The 26,007-nt window shown below is 38.9% G+C and overlaps 5 protein-coding genes across 5 annotated transcripts; 2 read left to right on the top strand and 3 right to left on the bottom strand.

Moving 5' to 3' along the window:
• Positions 1–428: 428 nt before the first annotated feature.
• On the top strand, positions 429–8,804 carry LOC134792861 (glycerol kinase 3-like). The gene is made up of 12 exons (XM_063764289.1): positions 429–622; positions 824–952; positions 1,888–2,017; positions 2,479–2,696; positions 3,909–4,121; positions 4,271–4,373; positions 4,572–4,679; positions 5,062–5,224; positions 6,742–6,943; positions 7,428–7,557; positions 7,774–7,866; positions 8,291–8,804. Exons 1-12 carry the CDS (start codon positions 551–553, stop codon positions 8,392–8,394), a joined length of 1,665 nt encoding a protein of 554 aa, XP_063620359.1. The 5' UTR covers positions 429–550; the 3' UTR covers positions 8,395–8,804.
• Positions 8,722–11,819, bottom strand: LOC134792860 (RNA-splicing ligase RtcB homolog). Its single transcript, XM_063764288.1, has 5 exons — positions 11,410–11,819; positions 11,183–11,313; positions 10,156–10,860; positions 9,307–9,471; positions 8,722–9,045 (listed from the first exon to the last, which is right to left on the bottom strand). The coding sequence occupies exons 1-5, from the start codon at positions 11,699–11,701 to the stop codon at positions 8,818–8,820; spliced, it is 1,521 nt and encodes a 506-aa protein (XP_063620358.1). The 5' UTR covers positions 11,702–11,819; the 3' UTR covers positions 8,722–8,817.
• A 646-nt stretch (positions 11,820–12,465) lies between these two features.
• Positions 12,466–13,226, top strand: LOC134792859 (NADH dehydrogenase [ubiquinone] 1 beta subcomplex subunit 11, mitochondrial). Its single transcript, XM_063764287.1, has one exon. It carries the CDS (start codon positions 12,585–12,587, stop codon positions 13,014–13,016), a length of 432 nt encoding a protein of 143 aa, XP_063620357.1. The 5' UTR covers positions 12,466–12,584; the 3' UTR covers positions 13,017–13,226.
• A 921-nt stretch (positions 13,227–14,147) lies between these two features.
• On the bottom strand, positions 14,148–17,596 carry LOC134793241 (uncharacterized). Its single transcript, XM_063764811.1, has 5 exons — positions 17,236–17,596; positions 16,490–16,717; positions 16,142–16,274; positions 15,182–15,342; positions 14,148–14,558 (listed from the first exon to the last, which is right to left on the bottom strand). The coding sequence occupies exons 1-5, from the start codon at positions 17,335–17,337 to the stop codon at positions 14,340–14,342; spliced, it is 843 nt and encodes a 280-aa protein (XP_063620881.1). The 5' UTR covers positions 17,338–17,596; the 3' UTR covers positions 14,148–14,339.
• Positions 17,597–20,638: 3,042 nt separating this feature from the next.
• Positions 20,639–25,262, bottom strand: LOC134792858 (uncharacterized). Its single transcript, XM_063764286.1, has 3 exons — positions 25,181–25,262; positions 24,601–25,047; positions 20,639–21,028 (listed from the first exon to the last, which is right to left on the bottom strand). Exons 1-3 carry the CDS (start codon positions 25,193–25,195, stop codon positions 20,915–20,917), a joined length of 576 nt encoding a protein of 191 aa, XP_063620356.1. The 5' UTR covers positions 25,196–25,262; the 3' UTR covers positions 20,639–20,914.
• Positions 25,263–26,007: the final 745 nt, after the last annotated feature.

Below are 26,007 nucleotides of genomic sequence, written 5' to 3'. Positions count from 1 at the left end.
AAGAGATGCAACGGCCCACCTTGACTTCTCATGTGGACACACTTTTTGGCTAATGTACACTATCCGGTTTACTCTCTAGGTCCGTGGATAGCACAAGGTCGCGGTGCGGCGATAGTGTGTTACGGCCTTTAGCAACATCTGCAATGTCAGTAACTTGTCATTGTCAAAATGACAATCCTTAAGACCGTTCAAATTCCACATATTAAGTGCCCTAAGAAAGTCATGTTAATTATTCGTAAGTAGTAGTGAAATAATAAAATAGAAATTATAATATAATTACTAAAACCATGAATTATTCAAACAATTAAAATTCAGGATATTACTGGTACCGTAACATAACAAATCGTAGTATTGTAATAGAACTCCAAGTCATAAATATCTATGTATGGGGTTATTTAAGAACGTTATTCAAGACAATCAGCTGATTTGTTTATCCAATTCTAATTCGATTCTAATTTTTGAATACTGTTTGGAGTCAAATATTAACAATTCACTATGTAATTATTTAATTTTGTATTATAAAATATTCAATCCAACAACCACAAGTATAATGCGTACATTTGGTAAATTTGGGCCATTAATAGGTGCCATAGATGAAGGAACATCCAACGTAAAGTTTTTGGTAATAACCAGTTTATTTAGGGAATATTCTTCAATGCTTTCATTTGTAACCGCGTATCCTTAACATTGATTTAAATAATTGGAGTGTTACTTGAAACAAAAATATTTATAATACTCCTTTGCATTCATCATCATCATCGCATACCTTTGTTTCTGTATATCGTGTTACCTTTTGTGATTATAAAGGTCAAATTATTTGTAGGTTTTTGCAGCAAACACTTCAGAAGTGTTAACATATCATCAAACATCTCTAAAACGCTTCAGTCCGCAAGAAGGATGGGTTGAACAAGACGCACTAGAAATTTTAAATGCTGTTGTGGAATGTATTGAGGTAAGTACTTTATATTACTCCGATTTTTGAATGAAAAGAACATTGAATTTTCCTGCGTTATTAAGTTTTTATACTTCAGATTTGAAGTGCAGAACTTAACTTTATATGTGTGTATTAAAATCTCTTAAGTATAATATTTAACTGTCTCACAGCGGAGACGGTGGGGTCTTGATGTGGTTTCAAATCCCAGTAAGGGCATTTAAAGGATGTATATCATAAAACTTGTCTAGTGCCCACATCACGAGTCTTATTGCTTTTACACTTTACTTAAAGGGACTCTGTCAATTTGTGTAAAACTGTCCCACAATATATACTTTTTTTGTATCTTAATGTTAATCATATGCATGCCATACGATAAATAAATAAATTTCATAATTCACTTGTTCTGATTATTTTTATGAACTGTTATTTTGATTTACTTTTTCTCTATAGGTTGTTGCACAGCCTTTAGGTAGCTTACACACATTTTGAAATGAATAACTAAGTTGTTTTTTGCTTTATAGTATAGGCAGCTCAAAGCTTTCAAATTATTTGACCATTAATCTTCAGCAACTACACAATATAAGTAAATTTAAGATGATGGGTGCGATTTTTCTGTGTTGATTTGTTTTTATATCATGTTAAGCAAAAAAACCAGACAAGTGCGAGTGCAACAGAAATACATCATCTGTGAAAATTTCAACTGTTAACCATGATAGCTAGTATCATGGTTCATGAGATACAGCCTGGTGACAGACAGACAGACGGACAGCGGAGTTTTAGTAATAGGGTCCCGTTTTTACCCTTTGGGTACGGAACCCTAAAATGGTTTTAAGCCTAGATACTCTTTTGCTACGGCAGTAGAAGATACTGTAACCACTACTAACCTTCCATAAATTATCCATAATAGTTAAATGGTAATTGCTTCAAATAAGTTGTTTTAATTCAAATTACAGGTAACTGCAGATAATTTGAGAAAATTAGACATAAATCCTGAAGATATTGTTGGTATTGGAATCACAAACCAAAGAGAAACCACAGTTGTATGGAACTCTGCTACAGGACAACCACTTTATAGTGCCATTGGTAATTATGTCATTATTAGCTTCTTTTCGTGGTCTGCATGGGTTGATGATGATGATTGATAAAAGCTTTCCTGTCCTTCCTCCGGTCTCCAACTATCTCCATACCAAATTTCATTTAAATCAGTTCAAGCAGTTTAAGCATGCAGAAGTAATCAACAGATCTTCATATTTATAATATTAGTAGGGATACCTATCATATTTCCTGAACAATAATTATGTACTTGTCAGCTCATAAAAAGCTCTGAATAGAAACTTTACCATATACATATATTGAAGATATTGCCAGAACAACTCTCACGGAATTTCAGAATTGTCCAATTTGGATTGAGTAACTATTCTATATACCTTACCTACCTAGATTCCATAAGGATACATGTAGATTGTTGATGCACCTAAGTATTTATCCTACTCTTTAACATAATCCATGCCACCGAATTAAGTGAATATTTTGTATGATTCTAGTTTGGCTAGATGTGAGAACATCTAAAATCGTGGATGATCTACTCAAGAACAAAGGTGCACAGGCAATAAATGCGGTGTCACAGACTAGTGGACTTCCATTATCCACATACTTCTCGTCAGTGAAACTGAAATGGCTACTGCAGAATGTGACGGCTATCAAAGATGCTGTGGCAGCAGGGGAGTGCATGGCTGGCACAGTGGACTCCTGGCTGATATGGGTATGTTATGTATTATTACATAATTGACCACAAGTACCTATACAATACAAATTATGAAATTAGTCACTAATTATTAGTGTTTACTTTAAGTACCAATTAAAGAAACCTATACAGAGTTTAAACAAGCAAACAGAGCAAAGACTTTTTAGTATACATTGTTAACACATTCGACACCGCGTACCCGACTCTCGGGCACTCGTAAACTTTACTCAGATGCCGGCATACCCGCTAGTCGGGCAAGAGCTATAAACCTACACGCGACGCCGAAGTGCCCGACAGGCGGGCAAGCATTGCATCTTCACTACCTCAGGGCTGCCACTGCCACTAACAGAAAAAATTGTAAGTCTTCTGATTATTATGTGGTCGAAAAGTTGGTACAGTTGATTATTATATTTTATTACTTCACTTTGTATTTTTATTTACTTTACCTAATGCGATTACAAAATAAAAATTCTTATTAGTTGGTTACGTGAAATTGCATACACGGGTATGTATCAATAGGAGTTAGAATTAGGAGAAGAACAAAACGGGGAGCCTAAACAGATGAGACAGCAGATTTAATTTTATCCACGTACTTATACGAAAGTTACTTGGCACAGCCCTGAGCGTCCGCCGCTTGCCCGACTAGCGGGTTCGCGGCGTGCGGCATTGAGTTGCACGTCGTTGCCCGACTAGCGAGTACTGTCGGTTTCTGGGGTATTGTTTGAAATTTTGCCTGGTTGCGAAAGTGTTAATAATAAAGCCCATAAGAAGTTGACAAGAGTATGAGCCAATAGGGAATATTACGCAAAACTCTGCGTAGAGGGCGTCACAAGCGCAATCACAGGGCCTACCGCGAAACACGAAAATCGTAAGTTCGGTTTCTGCATCTCTATCACTCTTGCCTATTCGATCGATAGAGAGGCAGATAACGAAATTTCGATTTTCGCGTTTCGCGGAAGGCCACCTGTAAACAAACCGCCTTGATGCATCAATGTCAAAAAACTGTTTAAGGCCTAGTATGTATAAGTTACTCTATGGTTTACTAAACAAACTAGTGCTGCACTCTGGCAGCAGAACATTGCAGTAATACTCCCTTATTGAATGCGAGTTATTTCATTAGTTGAAAAAATATGGCCGGTGCAGTTTTGAACCTTATTGCTTTGCCAATAAGGTTTAATATTTGGCAACAAGACCGTTAGTTGTGTTTGACGTGTATCAATGCAATTTCAGAACCTCACAGGCGGCACACGGGGAGGCATCCACGCCACGGACGTGACTAACGCGTCCAGAACCCAACTCATGTCGTTACGAAGTTTGCAGTGGGATAACGGCCTGCTAAGATTTTTTGATATACCAAAACAAATACTGCCAAAGATAAAAAGTTCAGCAGAGATTTATGGTTATATTTCTATGGGATCTCTTCTGGGTGTGCCAATTGCTGGGGTGAGTAAATAATGAAGTATCACAGGGTATAAGACGTATTCATTCTTTCATTACCCACGACGTCTTGTATAAAGCTTTGTACCCTCATTCCTCGGGGATTAATTCCGGGAATAAAGAGCTCTATGTCTTATTGTGTGCTTTCGTTTCAGTGCTTGGGTGACCAACAAGCAGCTTTAGTTGGTCAGGGATGCATGAGATTTGGTCAAGTGAAATGTACATTTGGTACTGGTTGTTTTCTCTTATATAATACAGGTATGTAATCTGTTAAATGACTGTAAATTTGAACCCGCGAAAAAATTTCATGCCGCCTCGCGCGTTATAGAAATGCGTAAAAAATGCTATTCTTGTATTTAGCTTTTTGTGAATTTGTTGTCCATTTAAATTGAACAACTACGTCGGTATGCCGAAGTGTGTTTTACGTAATTACAGTTTTGTGTTATTTATTCACAGGTGATTCGATAGTGCACTCACAAAATGGGCTCCTATCGACAGTAGCATACAAGCTCGGGCCCGACGCACCGCCCGTTTACGCCTTAGAGGGATCCGTTGCAATAGCAGGTAACATCCTATAGTTATAGTTTAGGAATCTTTTTTTGAGTTAATATTTCCCACGAATGAATTAAAAACGCATAAATAATTACATTATATTATATTTTTTTAGTTTTGTAGTTTGATCTTCCCGTCAGAAGATGTATCGTAACGAAGAGGAAAACAATGGAAAAAATGTTATGTGCGTACCCTTTTTTTATTTTTTCCTGTTCGATAGGATAACACTTTTTTCGGCGAAATGACTAAAGTAAACAAAGTATGAAAGTAATTACCTAAAATGCGAATATAACTTCTAAGCTATAAGGTTCAAATTGTATTGACACATCGGCTGGTCAGTCTGGCTCGATTTGATTCAATTGATTGTGTGATATAATGGTGGAATTCTATCTAGGAGACACATTGCAGTGGCTGCAACACGGCCTGGGCATACTGGAGGATGTGGCGGACAGCGAGAGGCAGGCCGCCGAGGTCGGCGACAGCGACGAGGGCAGCTGCTGCTTCGTGCCGGCGTTTAACGGGATATACTCGCCGCACTGGAGGAAGGACGCGAGGGGGTGAGTGTCCTACATATAGGAGACACGTGGCTGCGACACGGTCACATACTGGGGGACGTGGCGGACAGCGAGAGGCAGGCCGCCGAGGTCGGCGACAGCGACGAGGGCAGCTGCTGCTTCGTGCCGGCGTTTAACGGGATATACTCGCCGCACTGGAGGAAGGACGCGAGGGGGTGAGTTTCCTACATATAGGAGACACGTGGCTGCGACACGGTCACATACTGGGGGACGTGGCGGACAGCGAGAGGCAGGCCGCCGAGGTCGGCGACAGCGACGAGGGCAGCTGCTGCTTCGTGCCGGCGTTTAACGGGATATACTCGCCGCACTGGAAGAAGGACGCGAGGGGATGAGTGTCCTACATATAGGAGACACGTGGCTGCGACACGGTCACATACTGGGGGACGTGGCGGGCAGCGAGAGGCAGGCCGCCGAGGTCGGAGACAGCGACGAGGACAGTTGCTTCGTGCCGGCGTTTAACGGGGTATACTCGCCGCACTGGAGGAAGGACGCAAGGGGGTAATGTGTCCTACATGTAGGAGACACGTGGCTGCGACACGGTCATATACTGGAGGACGTGGCGGACAGCGAGAGGCAGGCCGCCGAGGTCGGAGACAGCGATGAGGGCAGCTGCTGCTTCGTGCCGGCGTTTAACGGGATTTTCTATATGTAACTGGGAGACATATTGCAGAGATTATGGTTTCGTGTGTGAAGTCTTAATTTACATCTTAAATAAATGAGACGTGTAGAAAAACCAGTGCGTGCAAACTGCAATCATTTACAGCAATCTTATATCTAACAATACCTAATAGTAGATTGTACAACAAGGGCATAAAGTGACCCATTTTTACCCGAGGCAATTTTTTGGTCTGAGCGAAGCGAAGACCAAAATAGTAGACGAGGGTAAAAATGGACATTTATGCCCTTGTTATACACTCTGCTTTTCACTTCGATTGCGAGGAAAATAAAACACATTTTCACGGCAATTTACACCACGAAATTGTCGTAAAACGAAAGAACATAATACATAACCAATTCGCGCCAACTAACTTTTTAATTTTTTTTTTAAATTTTCAATATGTGATCAGACTTTCAGACGCTTAGTTTTCTGCCAAGTCAAACATTTCGGAGCATTTTTGAACGATAATGGACTCCTATTTTATGTGATTTACTAAATTTAATGACAGAAAATACGGATTTCTAATAAATTGTAGCAAAAATAAAATATTATAACAAGTTTTGACATCTACACAATTTTATTGCTCAGTAAAATAGTGCAATATGTTTTAACTGTTTGGCTGTTGAGACCGATTACCTTAGTCTTAGAAGAAAATTTTACTTTTAGTTGTCGTCTACGCACGACATAAAGGTGCACTTTTTGAGCATGAGAAGTGAAAATACTTTTGTTGTATGTGTGCTTCACGCCATAAGGTATCCCGACGATTCGAAGCACGTTTTTTTCTTAGACTTACAGGTCTTCTACAATTTTCTCTTTGAAGTGAACTATCGTGAACTTCCAGAATAATGTGCGGGCTGAGCAACTTCACGCGGCGCTCGCACGTGGTGCGCGCGGCGCTGGAGGCGGTGTGCCAGCAGACGCGAGCGGTGGCGGGCGCGGTGGCGGCCGACTGCGCGCCGCTGCGCCGCCTGCTCGCCGACGGCGGCATGTCGCAGAACGCGCTGCTCATGCAGATGCTGGCAGACACACTCGGTATACCCGTGGTGAGTGTCTCTAAATTGGCTTGGAGTTTACGTTGTCCTCGGTTGCGTCCTTAAACTTCGATGTCTAGGGACTCTAGGGTCCGATTTTCGAATATTTCTCCTTCGCATGGATTTTGGTATTTTTTTCTCTCTTGGCGTTCTTCTAGGTTCCATGCGGTGACAGGCAGATTGATGGTCGTTAAACTAGGTAATAGGTAGGTACGGTAAACTATATACAGTCACAAGGATTTCCTTAGACAAAATAATAGACTGTGGTGTGCCTTTCCAGGGGGTGATGGTTGGCGTATATCCTATTGAATAGCATCTTAATTGCTATGATATAAAAGAAATGGAAATAATTTCTCATAACTTCAATCCACTACCTTTTAATTACGGGGTTTTCCGTAAAAAGATTCCCAATTCTAGCAATTCGGGGCAAGATACGGAATTTTGTCAGTTGCCTTCCCTATTATTATATGTATAGTGATTTGTCAATATGATCCAGGTCCGGCCGTTGATGATGGAGAGCACCGCACTGGGCGCGGCCGTGGCGGCGGGGCGCGCGCTCCGCGTGTGGCCCACCGCCACGCCCGCGCCGCCCGCCGACACCTTCCTGCCCGCCATCTCGCCCGAGGGTGAGTACACGTGTACTGTACCGGTGGCACAGACTACTAAATATGTAGATTAAAAATGTGTTGTAACTTGCAACGTACACAATTGTATGTCCATGTTTATTATCTATCAAATATGATATGTAAAATGATGTAGGTAATGATTAAAATCTTGTTTTTCCAAAAAAAAACTTATCTCTACATTAGCACCACAACTAATATCTAGTTATTTCGTTATAGATCGCGAAATCCGACGGGTTCGATGGGAAACCGCATTGGAGCGGTGTATGGGCTGGGTCAAAGAAGAATCCGAAGAGTCCACGTTCAAACCAGGTGAGAAATATTCATTTTTAGGGTTCCGTAGTTATATTTAAATACCTAATGTTGAAATATATACTTTAATTTCGGTTGACCGATAACAATGAGGTTTGAATGGTTGAAAACAGAATTAGGATGCAGTGAGGGTGGTATTCCACCTGACCAAACCTTTGTCCAATGTGCATTGCGTCTCACGCTCTCATTAAGCATAATGTGAGACGCAAATACACGTTGGAACAAGATATTGGACAGATGGAATACAAACAACCGCTTTCTCCCGTGTTTATCCTCATAGAAGCAGAGATGTTGACAAAATGAGAGAGGTGTTTAGACCTTACGTCGCAGCACTCGAGTAATATAATTATGTCAGAACGGGTAATAACGGTTTTACATACATTATTTGGTGTTCAGATTCAAGAATAATTTTTTTGGTGTTCAGTTTCAGAGGAGATTGATCGAACAACGGCGGTGCTGCCTCCAGGCCTGTTCTTCCTCGGTACCGCGCTTCTCGTAGTCATAGCAGATAAACTAAAATCCATCTAGTTCATGTCACATTCGTGAGCCAATCTTAGTCATTAGATACTACCTCCTTATGTTAATGTTGGCTTGTACAAACAAAGTATTAATATATTAGTAGTCAAATTGTTAACATAATATTTTTGTGATTGCTTTTGGTTAGCTATTATATTATTATACCATTATTAGATCTTATATTATTAGATTTCAGTTTTTGTTTTTGATTATAGTTGTTGTTTCTAAACGTGTTTTTACTAACCCTATGTAATGTGCCATTCATAAATGTTTTAGTACCTTTTCAGTATTGAACAGATGTTTAGCTACTATGTTTTAAAGAGAATATTGAACAAGACATAGATATAAAATACATTTATTACAAAAGATCTTATATTGTTTATAACTTAACACAGTTCATTATATTATATTGTGAAAATGCATTGGAAAACTTATTTAACCCTTAATAACTGCGATTGGTCGAAGTTTGACAGATTTCTTGCTGATACCAGCCGCATGGCATGTGTTCACAACATCGGTAACATTTTTGTAAGATTCTGGGGCCTCTTCCATGACTAGTTTTGGTGAGGCGACTCTAATAGAAATACCCATGTTTTCCATTTTTTCAAGGACTTCTTTGTAATCGATATTACGCCTAGACTTGGCACGTGACAAAGCGCGGCCCTGTAAATAAAATTGGAACCTATTAATAACATAAAATAATGTATTTAATGGAACAGCTCCTGAAGAATGCATTATGTTCTTGTTCATGAAGAAAATTTGCTTTGTTCCTACAGCTATTTATGAAACTAATATCATAAACTATTAAGTAGTCTCCATATCTTAAAAATCAATTTCACATTAAGACCAAAAGTATAGTATCAGTTCACAGAACTACTAGTAAGCTGTGTGCTCCTTAAAATCAAGACATAAAAATATACTTACAGCTCCATGACATGTTGAGCCAAAAGTTTCAGTCATACCCTGATGAGTGCCTGTAAGTACATAGCTGCAGGTGCCCATGGTCCCTCCGATAAGAACAGGCTGCCCAGTTAGCTGATAATCCACTGGGATTAGCGGGTGGTTAGGCGGAAATGCCCTTGTGGAGCCCTAGAAAAAAAAAAGATTTTTTGTAATAAAATTTTTGAACTTTCAGCCTGGATAAGGGTTAAATTAAATATGTGATGTTTTGGTAGTGAGTTGTCATTTAAAATACTTGTAGTGAGATTTAGGCTTGTGTCGGTCATGAACTAAGAACTGTTAAGAATGAAATCCCGTCAAGGACCGAAAGGAACTAAATCTTTTTGCACACTCTTAATCGGTCTTTAGGTCCTTTAGTTCAGTGGGATTGATGAGCGTTTGACATGAGTGAAACAGAAAATAGACTGAACGAAATGGTTCACCAATGACGTTGGCACGAGAGTGAACGAGATGAGTGACAAACAGTCCTAACCTGAAAAGTATGAAAAAAAAGCAAATATATTTTCTATATTTTTTATTTTATTTTATTGTGTCTAGCTTTTTGATGTTTAACCGTCATATATATTAACGTACAATTTGACTCGTAATTCAGTTGCCAAAAATTTAGAACAAAAACTAAGGTAAAATCGATTCATACATTCCCAGCTCTCAAAGACCGAACTGAACTAAAGGAACTAAAAGAAAGAACTAGTTCGTTTTACCGATTGACCAAGAGCGGAGCGCTCTCTGTAGTGACCGAGGAGGCACAAGCCTAGTGAGATTTACTACACAAAAGTCAGGTAATTGTTGACTATAAAATAAATAGAATCTTACCTTTCTATGGACCAGTAAAGTCTTAACTTTTCCATCCACAACATGCTCCTCCGTCTTAGCAATATTGTGTGAAACATCATAAATAACATGCATGTCCAGATCATCAGGTGTCATTTTAAATTGTTTTGCAAATGCCTGCCTTGTGAGGAAAGTCATAGAACTACGATTTACCCAGGCAAAGTTGGCTGCTGCTGCCATTGCCTTCAAGTAATCCTGTCCTTCAACAGAATTAATTCTAGCACAAGCTAGCTGACGATCATTAGTCTCAATAATGTCTCTTTTCATTGCTTTTTCCATTTGCACTAATGCATCAGTTGCAACTTGATGTCCAAAGCCTCTGCTGCCCGAATGAATCATCACACACACTTGTCCAACTCTTTCCAGACCCATTTTTCCAGCTGCATATTTGTCATAGATCTCATCTACAACTTGAATCTCAGCATAATGGTTACCAGCCCCAAGGGTTCCAAGTTGGGGCAAGCCTCTCTTCTTGGCTCGAAGACTAACTTTTGAGGGGTCTGCTGTGAGCATCCTGCCATATTCTTCACAGTGTTCCTTGTCCTCTGCCCACACATAACCCTCTCTAAGAGACCAATCCATGCCCATCTCCAGTGCCTCTTCCAAATCACGGGCATTCATTGGAATAATACCTTTAGAGCCTACTCCCACAGGTATATGGTCAAAAAGACTCTGAGCCAATTGTTCCTGAAATTGATTGAGGTTTTCATTATCCTATTAATAGTACAAGTATGATAGTTTGTATGTTTGGATGCTTTTTCCTCCTTCATTTAAAAGAGGCTGAAAGCATTTCAATGAAATTTGGCAATCCTATATTGCTGTATCCTGTGTCTGTTGCAATTTACTGGGTTGCAAGTATTATGAGCAGAGTTAGGAACAGTTTCATAACTTATATATGCAGACAAAGTTATGGACATAGGCTAGTATTTCTATTAAAACTTGCAGGTATTTTAATTAGACATGATTCTGACAGTTCTTTTTATATGAAAAAAATATATGTATATAGTACCTTCAGGGGTAGTACATCTTTTTCATGTAAGTTAGTTCTCAATAGTCTTACACCACAGTTGATATCAAACCCCACACCTCCGGGAGATACAATAGACTTAGGATCGGACATATCAAATGCTGCCATATTACCTGAAACAAAGCAATACAAAATTATGTTGTGAAATATTCATACATCACAACTGGCAGAGTTTTACTAATTTCTAGTGATTATATATATCTTGTTACCTATAGCGAAACCATATCCTGAATGTACATCGGGTAGACCCACAGACCGGCCTACGATACCCGGTAAAGCCGCTACGTTTGCAATTTGTTTTACACCGGGAAGAAAGCCGCCAGTCATGCCGGGCCGGCATGCATTTCTCAATTCATCTAACATAAGCTTTTCTAGTGAATTGTTTACATAAAATATGCCTTCAACATTCATGTTGGGTTGAAATCCCTTCTTAATTCTCCAACAATATGGATTAATTTTTTCCAAATACTTCAATTCTTCGTTGTATTGACGAACAACCATCTTGATAACTTCACACCCGGTTAAGCACTTCTAAGTCTTTTTACCACAATAATGGTACAGTACAGAAGTAATTTCAATTTAATATGAATACGGAAAATAATAATTGTAATCGCCAATTTAAGCTACAAATGTACCACAGTCAGTACAGCGTACCAAAGAGCATATAATCACTACGTTCTGCAGCGTACCACAGCGTACTGTCAAAAAAATGTTGCGAAAAATATAAAACATATATTAAAGTCATAACAGACAGGCGTACAGGACCAGTCTTGGTCCGGTCAAAATATCTCTTTCTCTTTTTCACTTATAGCTGCGTCCTTAACACACTATTACTTTAAAACTTATACTGGGTCAAGCAGATCTATACTGTAGAAAAAGGCGGCAAATTTGAAAAATGTAGGCGCGAAAGGATATCGTCCCATAGAAAATTTGAATTTCGCGCCTTTTTCTACTGAAATGAGTATAAAGATTTGCTTGACCATCTATAGTATTCATGTTCGGACTACTTGCGATTGTAAAAGTTCAGGCCTCTACAGACCTTACGATTTGTTAGAATGAGACACAAAAGCGAAAACAGTTTAATTATGCACATTTTGTAAAGTTGTTGTAGTTCTCATGACTTGGCAGCGATAAAAAAGTTTTAATGCAATCACGGACACCAATCAAGAATCCTACGACGTGAAAATTGCCTTTAAGCTTTAAAAAAACTTTTGGCAAAATTGTTTGATGTTGGGCATACTCTGAATCTGAAAAACGCAAATGTCATGAAATGTCAATTGCTCGCTAATATTTTCTTTCGATGGTTTCGTAACGATATAACCCTGCATTAGATATTATCTTAAATTATAATTACAACCGGTTGCAGATCTTGTTCTATAATACAATGTCGGCGCTCATCAAACTGCGTCACATGCCTGTGATGCAACGATGTCTGTGGAATCATGTAAACAAGGTTACCCGCACCATTTCAACATCTAAGAAGAATAGCGAAACGGCCACCGCCGCCTGCGAAACCAAACCTCAAGACAAAAACTGGGTGAGCTATGGATTTGATTATGAAAATAAAGAGGATGACACCAGTGCCCACCACGCGTCCTACTTCTTTACTATCACCTTATGTTTAGTATTCGGTGGTTTCGCCTGGGCCTATGCTCCTGATGTAAGCTTGAGAGATTGGGCCCAGCGTGAAGCTTTCCTCGAGTTGCGCCGCCGTGAGAAAGCTGGTCTCCCGCCCGTAGACCCCAACTATGTTGATCCCAAGAGAGTGAAACTGCCAAGTGATGAAGACCTAAATGGTGTTGAGATCATCATTTAAGTGTTGTTGATGTATAGTTTTTGAATTTATTTAATATTTTTATGTAGAAATGGTTAGACAATAGGCAAAATCTTTTTTTAAGTTCTGGATTTTGTTTAAATAAGGATAATTTTGTAATTTCTTTATTTTCTTTTTCCTAAGAACTATTGTCTATTAACTGTATATATCAAAGGCCATGCTCTTGCATGGAAATAAATAAATCAGACATTTTATGGCTTATTTTAATTAAAAAACTGTTTACATACTCTTACACATAAATGCTTAACTCCTCCTTAAATTCAACACAAAAAAGATAAGATAAATTTATTCTAAGCTTAGTAGCATCGTTAGCAGACGTTTCTGCTTGTTAAAAATTACAAAAAAGATAATCAAGTAAAAGTAGAAGTCAAAGAAGTAGTTTTTTTTATTGACATTCAATAGTCACAAACCTGTACTGATTAGGAAAAATATATAAAATGAGGGCCAAAGAACTACTGAACATAACAGTATTTGGTATGTTGTCAGATGTAAGATAAATTTTATTATTAGGTTCATGGTATTTACAGACTCCGCATTCTCTGCAAACCTCACAGTTGTGTGTAAATCGATACATACAATGCATGCATGTGTTGATCAATCAAATGAGTTGCACCTCTAAATCAAAAATTGCATACCATTCATTGCCAGTGACTTATGTAGTCCATTTGTTTAACTTGTACTTTACCTCTTGAGACCTCCTGGCTCCCTAGGTAGGCTTGAAATAGTGTTTAACCTTTTGAACGCCAAACGGCGCATCCATTTGCCGTGCCACTGACGCCACGGGGGTAAAATTTAGTTTTGTGAATAAATAATGACAACCTAAAAGTGGGGTGTTTTTCAGTAGATTTTCATCAAAAAACGATCGACGTCAAATGCCGTCTTTGGCGTCGTCACGATTTTGCGTTGACGTCAATTGCCGTCTGTGGCGTTCAAAAGGTTAAAAATTCTGAACATCTAGTTTATATTTTGATCAGGAAAAGTAGCATGCTCTTGTTTCGGAGGCCCTCTTGGGGTCGCTGAGCCACATTAGTTTGTTCAAGTTTATATTTGGGTTAACCAGTTGGATATAAAGATGAAGGCTTATTAAAGTAACATTAATCATTGTAATTTAGAATGAATGTTAAATGCAACTTTACAATCTTAAGTAAGTTTCTGCAAAGATATGCTAGCCTATTTTCTCACATGAAATTATCACATTCAACTTTCTTGGCCTAAATACCTATATTCTATTGACAGCCAAAAAGTCACAGGGAAATTTAAATACATTTATACATAGTCGTATAAACTCATGAGGTATTGAATGATCTATGCTCCTTTTACACACACCACCCTCCCTCCAGCCACAATAGCGAACACACTGTTTTGTGAAGCTGCCAACCCATTGATGCAAGCACCAAGTTCCAATGATCCAGAATCTTCCAACTGGTCGGTAGTAATTTTCCATCGTCGTAAGACGCCATCCCAGCCTCCAGTCCAAGCATAGTCACCAGAGACTGCCAGACTTGTTACAATCATATCACTAACCTGTCAAAAGAATGTTAAATCCATTGATACATTTAGTAAGGGTGGTATTCCACCTGTCCAATGTGTATTTGCGTCTCATATTTTGCTTAGTGAGAGAGTGAGACGCAATGTACATTGGACCAAGAAATGGGACAGGTATAATACCAACCTAAGGCGGTCTTCTGGATACGGATCCGCACGCCGTTCCAGTGTGAGCGGGACATCGCTATATATGTGAATTGCGCTGTCTCACTCTCACGCTGAAACGGCGTGCTGATTCGCATCAATATAATAGTAGTCTACGAAAGCAAAGGCAACGAAGCAAAGTCAACAAAGTTGCCCACTTTGAACCCCTGCATAAAGTTTATAAGTATAAAGGGTTACTTTTCTCTGCACCTGATTGTAGATTTGGACTAAGGTAGGTATTGTTAAACGTATTTAGAACCTTGTTAATTTAACACCAGCTAAGTACGGCGATTTAAATTAATTGTTAAAGTTTATTAGAATTAACTCAAATAGACGCAATAATCCCATGTTTGCATTCATCCAGGTCGACCTTTGTGAGAAACATTAACTTTGGTACTGAATCTGCCGTATGGAAGATGGGAATATCCTACATTAAGGCTGCTAAAGAAATTTCAAACCTTAACTTCATGCTTTTTTTTGAAGACTGTAGCCACAGACGAGTCGTGTAGGGCAAGGTTGTTTCCCCCTCTCGCCATGCAGAGAAGATGTGGACCAGCTACTCTCAAAGGAGCACGACCTTCCATAGTATGCCGCGTAACAAATCGAGTTCTGGATTCATCTATTCATAAACATAGGTAACAATCATTTAGATAAGTACTTATGGTTAAAGTTATAGGTTAAAACTTAAAACCACTAAGAATAAGACGGAGCGTGCGGGAACTGTACGAGGCAACTGCATCTTGAGTATTGGCGCGAAATATCAAAGTGAAGTTTAATTTAAACTTTCACGATTATTAAACATTATCAAACTACACAACGGGACTTAATCACGTCACGTGGCCCGAGACCACGGGGACAAGTGGACAACGCCGTCCTCGAAATGTCGGAGGTAAATCATAAACTTAAATACGTGATTAAGTCCCGTTGTGCATTTTGATAATGAAGTTTAATTTTCCGATTGAGCCCATAAGATGGCAGAACCTCAAATCCCAGCAAATATGCCCCACCACGCATAACAACCTTTAAGAGACATTGGAAAAGGTTAACTGTGAATTCTATTGCTTTAGGATAAAATAAACAAACAAATGAATTTTAGGGACCGTGTGCATTGGAGGGTCTGCCACCTTGTGGCCTGAATCGGAAACATATGTGCACATGTACATTGCCAAAGCAAGTGCTACCATCTACGGTTCTCGTCAGTACGTTTCCTTGTGCATAGTAGGTTCTGCCATCTTGTGGGCTACATCGGAAGTATAAACGACACATTTACGCCTCGCGCCAAAAATCTGACGGCTCCTATGCTGCCCCCTATAGTTCATGCACGGGGCCTGTAGGAATAAATACCAGAGCTTACGGCTACTTGGACTTTATAAGTTATATAGGTATCTAGGTGTACACTTTAATGCTTACGTACTTACCTGGCTTGATTTCAGTAACCGTCACATCCAAATCTCGAACGGTAAACAAAAATGGTGCGCTCAATGCGAGATCTTTTACTTCTTCTAACACGTTGTACATTGCTTTTTCAGTATTATTCTCGTACACTTTTACCTAAAATTATGAAATAATTTAGTAAAAAATAAAAAATATGAACGCCTTACAAAATTTCATAGCATTAAGCTCACGCACTTTGCTTAGCACATACCTAAATCGGTGCGTAGGTAATAGAGGAAGCTCTTTCTAATCAATAGTAGGTTAGGTTATGAGTTTATTTATCATCATAATATAAGTAGGTAGACAAAGCCTTCTTGGTATAAAATACTTACAGTCCCTGCTTCATCGCCCGTGTACAACTCGTTTCCAGAGACATGTAGCACGCTAACATCAGCGCCAGGCACTGGTATTTCGGTAATCTTATCTCCTTTCGCAGACCATACTCTGATGCTGCCATCGTTCGAGCTGGAGTAGACGGCGCCGCCGCCCGCTGCCAGGGCGAACGGTTGTACTGCGTGCGCTGGCCATGATGCAACGGGGCTCAGTTTGTCGTCGAAGGACTATAGTGCAAGCGTGTGAGTTAATTTGTATCAGTAGTTAATTTTATTTTAAGCATTTTAAATATTTTTATTAAATTAATCTAATAGGTATCAAATAATCGCATCTTGTGTAGACGCTTTAGGACTAAGAGAAATATTTAGACTCTATAATATGTAGTCGCAAGTAGTCGGTATGCTTTAATGTATACCTAGGGTAGGAAATAAAATATGAGTATGTAACTTCTTATTAAATTAGGTATTATAGGGGTGCCCCGTAAATACAGCCTTAGAAGAATTAGAAAGAGTGATTTTATGTTTACGGGAGTGAAGTTAAGAAGATTTTCAGGGTTTTATTTTAAGTACATGACTGAATCACAAACCATTATTTTCTGATTGCTGCCAGACGGCCAGTTTACTCTTTCTAAATGAAAGGCCCTATTATAGTTAGGAAATTACCTACATTTTGTGAGTTCTACAAGATAAATCTGTTACTACTTTTAACTATTGTGAATTAGGTATATTTCCAAAGAAATACTTACATGGATATAGCCATCTTCAGTTCCAATGTACAAGTTTCCGTCATATGCTAATACGCAGGGATCAGAACTAACTTTTGTTTCGGCTTCAATTTTCAGACTCATTTTTATACTATTAAATTCGAGAAGTTACCGGCGACTGTGTGTTTTGGTTTCCGCGGGCAGTTAGTCTGACACTCCAACCTTTAGTGACATTCTCACTACAACTATTGAATAATGTTTTTATTTTAAACACGACTGCCAATAGCTGAATTATTTCTCTATCACTTTTGCTCCCTGACGTTAACAACAGGGATAGCAATATGATGTCGATGTTTTAGACTCCGTTACTAAAATACTTCAGAAGCACGCAGAACCAAAATAGATACCAGAGTGAGTGCACCGATCTCGAAGATGGATTGTATAGAAGCGTAGAGATAGTTCCAGATTCATCTTTACATGAATATCTACCGCTTGAAGTAAATAGGATGATTACAATACTTCTGTACTTCTCTTACTAATAAATGTCGTATGGAATAGGTTCATCGTTCCTACTTTGCCAAAATTTTACGGGTGTTGCGGGTTGAACAAGGAATTTTAAAAGTAGGTAGAGATAACGTAGCTCTACTAATGAAGCTCTACGCTATAAGTACTCGACTCGTGTACACTCTTGATAATTTTTCTCGCTGAATGTACTTACCTATATTTTTTTCAAAATCTGAAAATGTCAATCGTCGGTAATTAGTATTTATAACGTTATATTAGGTCTCCTGAAGACCATTTCCCATTGGGATGGGTAGCAGCCCCCACTCACCCATTTAAAAAATCTACCCTCTACAAGTCTACAGGTAGAGAGTACCTATATATTATTGCGAATCTCAGGGTCAAGATAATACGAGTAACATGTTTAGTGATTAGGTTTAGATATCTACTCACTAATTGTGCACTCTAAATTATAAAATCTTCTAATTGAAATGAGAGAATGTTGAACTAGCATCCTCTTTTTCATCATGCTTCGGTGCATAATCATTAAAGACTTTAACTGCAATTTAAGATAAACCCTACTATGATCAAACGTACAAGTGTAATAAAAATAATATTAAACATCTTTGACCAGATTTTTGTTCTAATGTAAATGACCTCGGCAGTGTGTTGCCAGATGGAAAACGCAACCTCTTGAAACACGGCTCTATTACGAATTCAAGTAGGTACATAGGTAGGTAATTTAACTTGAAAACTTACGCAAATTACTTACGTGCACTTGTCAGTTACGTAATTACCTATCTTAAATTACTGTGATTCACATGTTTTCGTTTTTAGCACCGCTCTAATCGCAATCCTTCCTGTCCCACTATGTACACTGATTAACACCTTGTTGCCCGCTGAAAACTAGCGTCAATACTATTGCCTAAGGTACGTTATACCTCTTGTTAAGGTGGACATTTGAAAACGAATTAATGAAGTAACTACATAGGGAGCATGAATTAAGGTCTTGTCGGATGAAATTATTGGCGACGTAGCAAAGGATTCTTGAAGGAGGATTCCTTTCACCTGATAATATGTGGCAATAATTTCTGAGTAACTAGGTACCTGACGAGATGTAGGGCCTAATGAACGGTTCAAAGTAAATATGCCATTTAAGAACCTATATATATATATATATATATATATATATATATATATATATATATATATATACAGGGTTATTTTTTTACCGGTACAATAAATTTTACCACATCATTGGTATCGATAATAGATCACATTGCACAAATAAATTTTTTTTTTTTTTTTTTCGCATCAATTAATTTATCCTTCACCAATTTAGTAACTTCTGGTTGCACTAATTACAAGGTGTCAACGGTATGAGGTAAAAGGGGCGGGGCGGGGCGAGCGGCCGGCGGCGCACGATTTGACAACTGTTGGAGACTAAGAACGCAACCTCATTAGATAGGTTTTATTTTTCTGTTCTTACATGTGTTGTCACGTCACTTCTTGATTTCCTTTAAAAATACGTTTGTGTTATTTGTTCCCGTTTTATTTAACTCTCACTTATCTTACAAATAACCATCAACAACAAAGCATCCGGGAAACTGCGAATGCAAAGTGCAACCCTTTGACCGATAAGACAGTGCGTTTGACGAAATTAAACGTGAAAATTACTTGGAAAGAATCGAAGCAAACGTACAAAAACGGGCACGGCTTTGTTTACAAAACCACGGACAGCATTTTGAACATTTACTTAAGTATGTGAATTAGTACGAGAAATGGACTCCATTAATTAGGTATGTAGGGTAGATTTCAATCATTGTACATAGTTGATTCCAATTTTTTAATTACGCCTCAATGAAAAATGTTGCAGACTTACTTCGTAATTTGATCAGATTTCGAGACCTTTTGTCATACTTCACACAAAGCAACATCTTCATTTTGACGGTCCTAAGCCCGTGCAAGTATGAAGGAAGCATTAGGATCAAGTAGTATTTTTTAGGGTTCCGTACCCAAAGGGTAAAACGGGACCCTATTACTAAGACTTCGCTGTCCGTCCGTCCGTCCGTCCGTCTGTCACCAGGCTGTATCTCACGAACCGTGATAGCTAGACAGTTGAAATTTTCACAGATGATGTATTTCTGTTGCCGCTATAACAACATATACTAAAAACAGAATAAAATAAAGATTTAAATGGGGCTCCCATACAACAAACGTGATTTTTGACCAAAGTTAAGCAACGTCGGGAGTGGTCAGTATTTGGATGGGTGACCGTTTTTTTTTTTGCTTTTTTTTTGTTTTTTTTTTTGCATTATGGTACGGAACCCTTCGTGCGCGAGTCCGAGTCGCACTTGCCCGGTTTTTTTATGTCAATACGTGTGCCGCCGCCGCTCGCTAAATCGCGCGCGATGACGTAAACAAACAGTTGCCAGTTTTGTTTTTTAGTTCCCAAATAGTAGTAACAAAGAATGCTGGTATTTTTTATTATTGGCAACAATTACGTATGTTGATTTATTGTACTGGTAAAAAAGTAACCCTGTATATATATATATATATATATATATATATATATATATATATATATATATATATATATACCAGAATATACCTATATATATAAATAAATAAATAAATATTATAGGACATTTTTACACAAATTGACCCTACTGTAAGCTCAAGAAGGCTTGTGTTGTGGGTACTCAGACATCTACATATATAATATATAAATAATTGAATAGGTACATGTATAGAAAACAACCACGACTCAGGAACAAATATCTGTGTCATCACACAAATAAATGCCCTTACCGGGATTCGAACCCGGGACCATCGGCTTCATAGACAGGGTCACTACCCACTAGGCCAGACCGGTCGCATAATATAAAGGAAATAAATCGTCGTCGTCGTGAAAATGTAAGGAAGGGATATTGAAATAAATATAAACTTATAAAACATTTATTTATATAAAATAATAAGTATATTTACAAACATTGACATCAATTTGATGTAAGATACAAAAACTTGCAGAAGTTTGACGTTGCGCCACCGTGGTAAATCTACCCCTGAGCGTACTGCAGGCATTTCTAGAAGACTGTTGAAACACAATATCACAGTAGTACGCTGACAAATCACATAGCAGCGTTTTGCTGCTTGTTTCATCTGTTTGGTAGATAGTTAGAGTAGGTGTGTCACGGGGGCCGGATCAGCTGTCTTGAGATCAGTAGGAGCTGTCGCCGGACGGGGCTCCGTACTCGGAGGAAGGCGCGGACGCGGGCGCGGGCGCGCCGTACTCCTGCTGGGGCTGCTGCGCGGCGGGGTAGCCTTCTTGTTTCTGAAACAATTGAATAACAGTCACAGCTACATTTTACGAATAAAAACTAAATTTAATAACTAAGAAACAAAACCCTCCAAGTTATTGTAACAGCGCTATACCTACAGATACATACATTAGGTACTGTCGAATTAATAACATATATAACATACGATGAGGACATAATAGCTTCCATAGAAAGGAGAATTAGCACTCAGCAAAGCAACCCAACTAACATCGACATCTATCATGTAACGTAGTTATTTTATTTTAGAGCTTCATTGAGATGGACGAAAATACCAGCAATTATAATGCTATTACCATTAGCTTGAACTGGTTCATATGGAGTTACGCAATGAAAGCTACTTATTCTGCGTGCGTGTTGGACGTGAAGCGAGGTACATGTGCATACCTCCATACGTCAACAAGTGTTTATTAAATAATCTACGACCACTTGACGACCACAGCCGGATATCAACATTAAAACTGGGAGTTCACGTAATCTATCTCAAGTGATTGTTGTTTGATTACATTGTATTTACGTCGCCAATTTACTAGTTAACAAACAGAGCAAAATGTGCTATATTTTTTATGCAGGTAGGTATAGCCCGTCTAGCGTCTATGACGTTAAGTTTGCACCGACTTAACCGACTTTGCATTTGCAGAGATACTGATAAAATATGGCATACCATACCTACATGATACCTATAGCACATGGCGTTCCAATTTAGCGTAGGTAGGCGGACTTAATACCTACCTAATTTAATCATTCTAAATAGAACTTTAGGTACATAATTATGAGGCCTGCCGCGTCGCCCTGCATGCTATAAAACTTAAAAAAAATCGGACTAGTGCGATTCGGACTCGCCCACCGAGGGTTCCGTACAAATTTAACTTATTTTTTATTTTATCTTTTTTTTCCTATAGTTTTGTTAATTTTCCTGACTTGTAAGAGTTGTAAGTAGTACCTATAAAACGATATTACTTGCCGAATTCCATAGTTCTAGGTCAACGGAAAGTACCTACCCTATAAATTTTGATTCCCTTGAGAGTGTCGAAATATACGAGTTTTGTGGCATAAACGGCCGTAAGTACCTCTCTTTTTTTTACGTTAACTTAGAAGTTAGATTTCTTCACAGCTTCAAGGGACCTTGGTAGTGAGTATATGGTTTTAATTTGCTACTCTATACCTCCACGCGTCCCCGACATAAAGGGTCTTGATAGACAGACAGACAGACATAAGGGTTCCGTTTATTCATTTTGAGGTACGGGACCATAACATTGAAGTAAACCAAGTAGGTACCTAAGTAGAACAAGGAGGGTCCAATAGAAGTAGTAACTGCCAAACTTCCTATAGGTACCTACCGTAACCCACGTATCGGCACTACTATGAAAAAAAACTTGTATCTTGTTCTGTCAATCATAAGAAAAATGTGGTTTCTACATATGTATGGGATGCATACAGAGTTACTGCCTAGCAGTGTGAGATACGAGATTTTTTTAAAGTAGTGACGGTATATATCTAACAATAAGTATAATGAAATGTTAACGAAGACGTTACATTTGAAATAACCCGCCAGTTTCAAATTGCGGATGCTCATTTTTCGCGGTCATACTTAACTCATATATGTTGTATGTATGTATAGTACTCTATCTAGCTACTATCCAACTTTAACAACGTATTTTCCAACAACCTCACGTATAACAAATAGACAAATGACGCTCAGTAGATAGATCTAGACTTAATTCCTACCAAGCACCTAGATCTGTTACAAATGTTACAATAGTCCATTTGTGTTGCAACACTATCATTCATGGCACTCATTACCCGGGTAATGTTTGAGGACAGTAGCGTCCTCCGTTGCGTCAAGATAATGATGATCGCGGGTGTGTGAGACTTATGCAGATTGTGTAGCGACTTCCTGGATCATTCCAGGAAACGTTAGCGCACACTTTCACAAAGCCAGCGCGAGCTCATCCCCGCTTAATCACTGCGGCAGGGCTTCAATCTCGCGCAATCACAACCTTACACGTTTATAGCAATTTACACGCTAATTACCCCTCTAGAGTAAAATTATTATTAATGCTATTAAGATGCTTTATAGACTGTAAAAATTAATTGCCAAGTTGTAACATCTGCCGTAAAATTATGGTTTTATGGTCTGCTGGTTTAACCTATTGCGTAGGTGGATGCATGCCAACATGACCTTAATTTTTGAGATAAGTACTTACTTTACCTATACTAGTAAGTACTTATTACAAAAATTAACGAAGTAATTTAGACGTAAATTAGAAGGAATTACAAAATAGAGTCAGACCACTCAGACCTAGATAATTCTGTAGCGAATGTCAAAGCACTACAGACGTGCAAGTATTCTTTTAAACGTCAAACGTTTATGAAATTATGACGTTTAAATAACACTTGCTCGTCTGTGCTATAAAAATCGCTGCAGAGTTGTCTTGATCTTACTCTAGAAAGTTTAGCAAACTATATTGTAAGACATATCAATTGAAAGAACTTGTTGTCAGGAACGGGTTACCTACTTAAGAAAATAGGTAAACATTGACCAGCTCCCCTATTTCTCCGGAACTACTATGCCTACCATTTTGAAAAAAAGAACAAGAAATAAGTACATTACCCATAGATAACAGGAAAACCTATAAAAGAAAGATCGAACTTAAGAAAAAAAAAATTATGGAATTTTTGAGGCGCGAGTCCGAATCACACTTAGCCGGTTTTTTAAATGGACTAATTTACCATATCATCAAAATAACTACAGATTACATTTTGGCTCTTCGATTTTCTATGGGAGGGTAAATTTTTTTTCACGATTTCGGGGTTGGTCCCAAAGTAAAAGTTGCTCAGTATAATCCCAAAACCTCCCTGGCATCAACGGCAATGCAGTTATTTTTTAGCCACCGTGTGTATTGTTTTGCATTTTTAAATTTTTAAGTCACCTGCACTATTATAATGTATACTCTGGCAAGCCAACAATTGACAATAGTAAAAGGCAAAGGCATTTGAAAATAGTAGGCGAGGGCGATGATCCTAAAATTTTGCATTTCGCGTATATTTCTACTGACAAAATTGGCTTGCCAGAGTAGGGGTATACATATAGTATGATAGTAAAAATTAGGTTCAATGTTTCTCTGGCGTAGAAATTACCTATGTCGCATAAAGACGAAATATACTAAAACTTCGGAACCTCTACTAAAAGACTCGATGCAGCATTTTTGTACAATTTTAGACTTAGGTACTTATATTCATCTTTGTTCACTGGATCGCATCAAAAAAGATTTAAAAGTCGGTTATTCTAAATGGGTCAATGAATTAATTGACATTGTTATTTGCTCCACAATTAAGTAAAAATTATTGTAAAAGAAAATCCCAGTAACTCAGTTCAATTTCATAAGTTTCCCCGGTCTTTGTATTGGGAAAAGTACCTATTCATAAACGCGAATAACCTATAAAATAAATGCGATATAAATTAATTATCAGGCAAGCAGTTTTCTATTTGATTTTATGTTCTGGTGAGCAGGGCGTAATAGGTTATTTTTTTCTAGCAAATAAAATGTTATGGTAGTAGGCATACCTGAGTCTTGTACCGGATGAAGTAGACCTCCGGCTTGGCGGGCTGCGTGGGCGCCGGCGTCGGGATCACGATGTCGGGCTGCTCCTCGGGTTTCTTCACCAGAACGTACACGAGGGTCTTCTCCTCGTTCTGAGGCTGCACCGGGATGATGGGTGCGGTCGGGGTCGGCGGGGTCGGCGCCTTGATGAACACTATCTTGTAGTGCTTCTGAGGAGGAGGCACGTAGATCTGCTTGCGGGCGGCCGGATACTCATTGTCCGGAGGAGGCACGTGCACGTATACGTGTTTATGCACAATCGGCTGCTGCTGCGGGGGTCCGTACTGAGGGGCGGGCGCTCCGTATGAGGACGAGGGCGCGCTGAAAGAGGGAGCTCCGTATGACGACGGAGGCTCCGGCCGCGCCACCACGCACGCCGCCACCGCCGCCAGCATCAGCGACTTCAGTACCTGCACACACAAAAAAATCCGCGTGTTATCTAGACACCATCACTGAAGCTATGCACTAAATATGTCACCAGATCACTAAGGTCAACCAATGGATCACAGCACTGCAAATATAGGTACCGTGTTTAGCACCTACCGTTTTGTCACACATCCTGGATACACGCTTTGAGCAAGACGTAGCTTTAGGTAGTGTCCAGTATTCAGGCGCCACCAGTGTTTATAAGAGATGCGCGTTCCATATCCGGAGGAGGGGGCACTTTCGATGGTTCACATGTATACGTGGCTTGCGCAATGCAATGGTATGCGCGCACCGCCCTCCTATCCTACGGTGCACCGCTCGTCACACTGGGGGTAACTTACTAATCGTTTAGGGCCACTTGCACCATTCTCTAACCCTGGGTTAACCGGTTAATCCTGGAGTTACCATGGTTACCAGTACAATTTGACACTGGGTTAACGGTTTAAACGGTTAACCCCGGGTTTGTGGGATGGTGCAAGTGACGCTTAGTATCTTAAATTACATAGTACATTTTCTTACTCTATCATTTCTGCACTATTGTTTTATCTACCTTTGCTTTATGGTAGGAATAAAAGTTAATTATATAAAAAAACGTATATTGTTCATCTATGTACAATCTAACAGTAGCTTTTACTTTAAATATGTTGAATCAAGACGATCTTACAATGTGCCGAGGTAACAGGATCAAACCCCGGCTCGTACTGAAGAGTTTTATATTAGAAACTCTTAGTTCTTGTAGTTCTTGACGAAAAACAATAATGGATGTCCATTGACGACAATGAGCGTTTCCCACAACAGAGTAGGTAAACCTACCTATAATAATGCTACCAACCACATTTACTCATATAACTAACGGGGCAGTACTTCCCTCGTCTACGTTACCCCTCTGTCCCCAATTATCTCATACGACTGTAAAATTTTAAAACCCTTTTTAGTACCTAGTG

Source organism: Cydia splendana, chromosome 8, assembly GCF_910591565.1.
Source record: "Cydia splendana chromosome 8, ilCydSple1.2, whole genome shotgun sequence".
NCBI lineage: Eukaryota > Metazoa > Arthropoda > Insecta > Lepidoptera > Tortricidae > Cydia > Cydia splendana.
The sequence above is the reverse complement of the archived record's forward strand: the minus strand, read 5'-3'. Positions and strand labels throughout refer to the sequence as shown.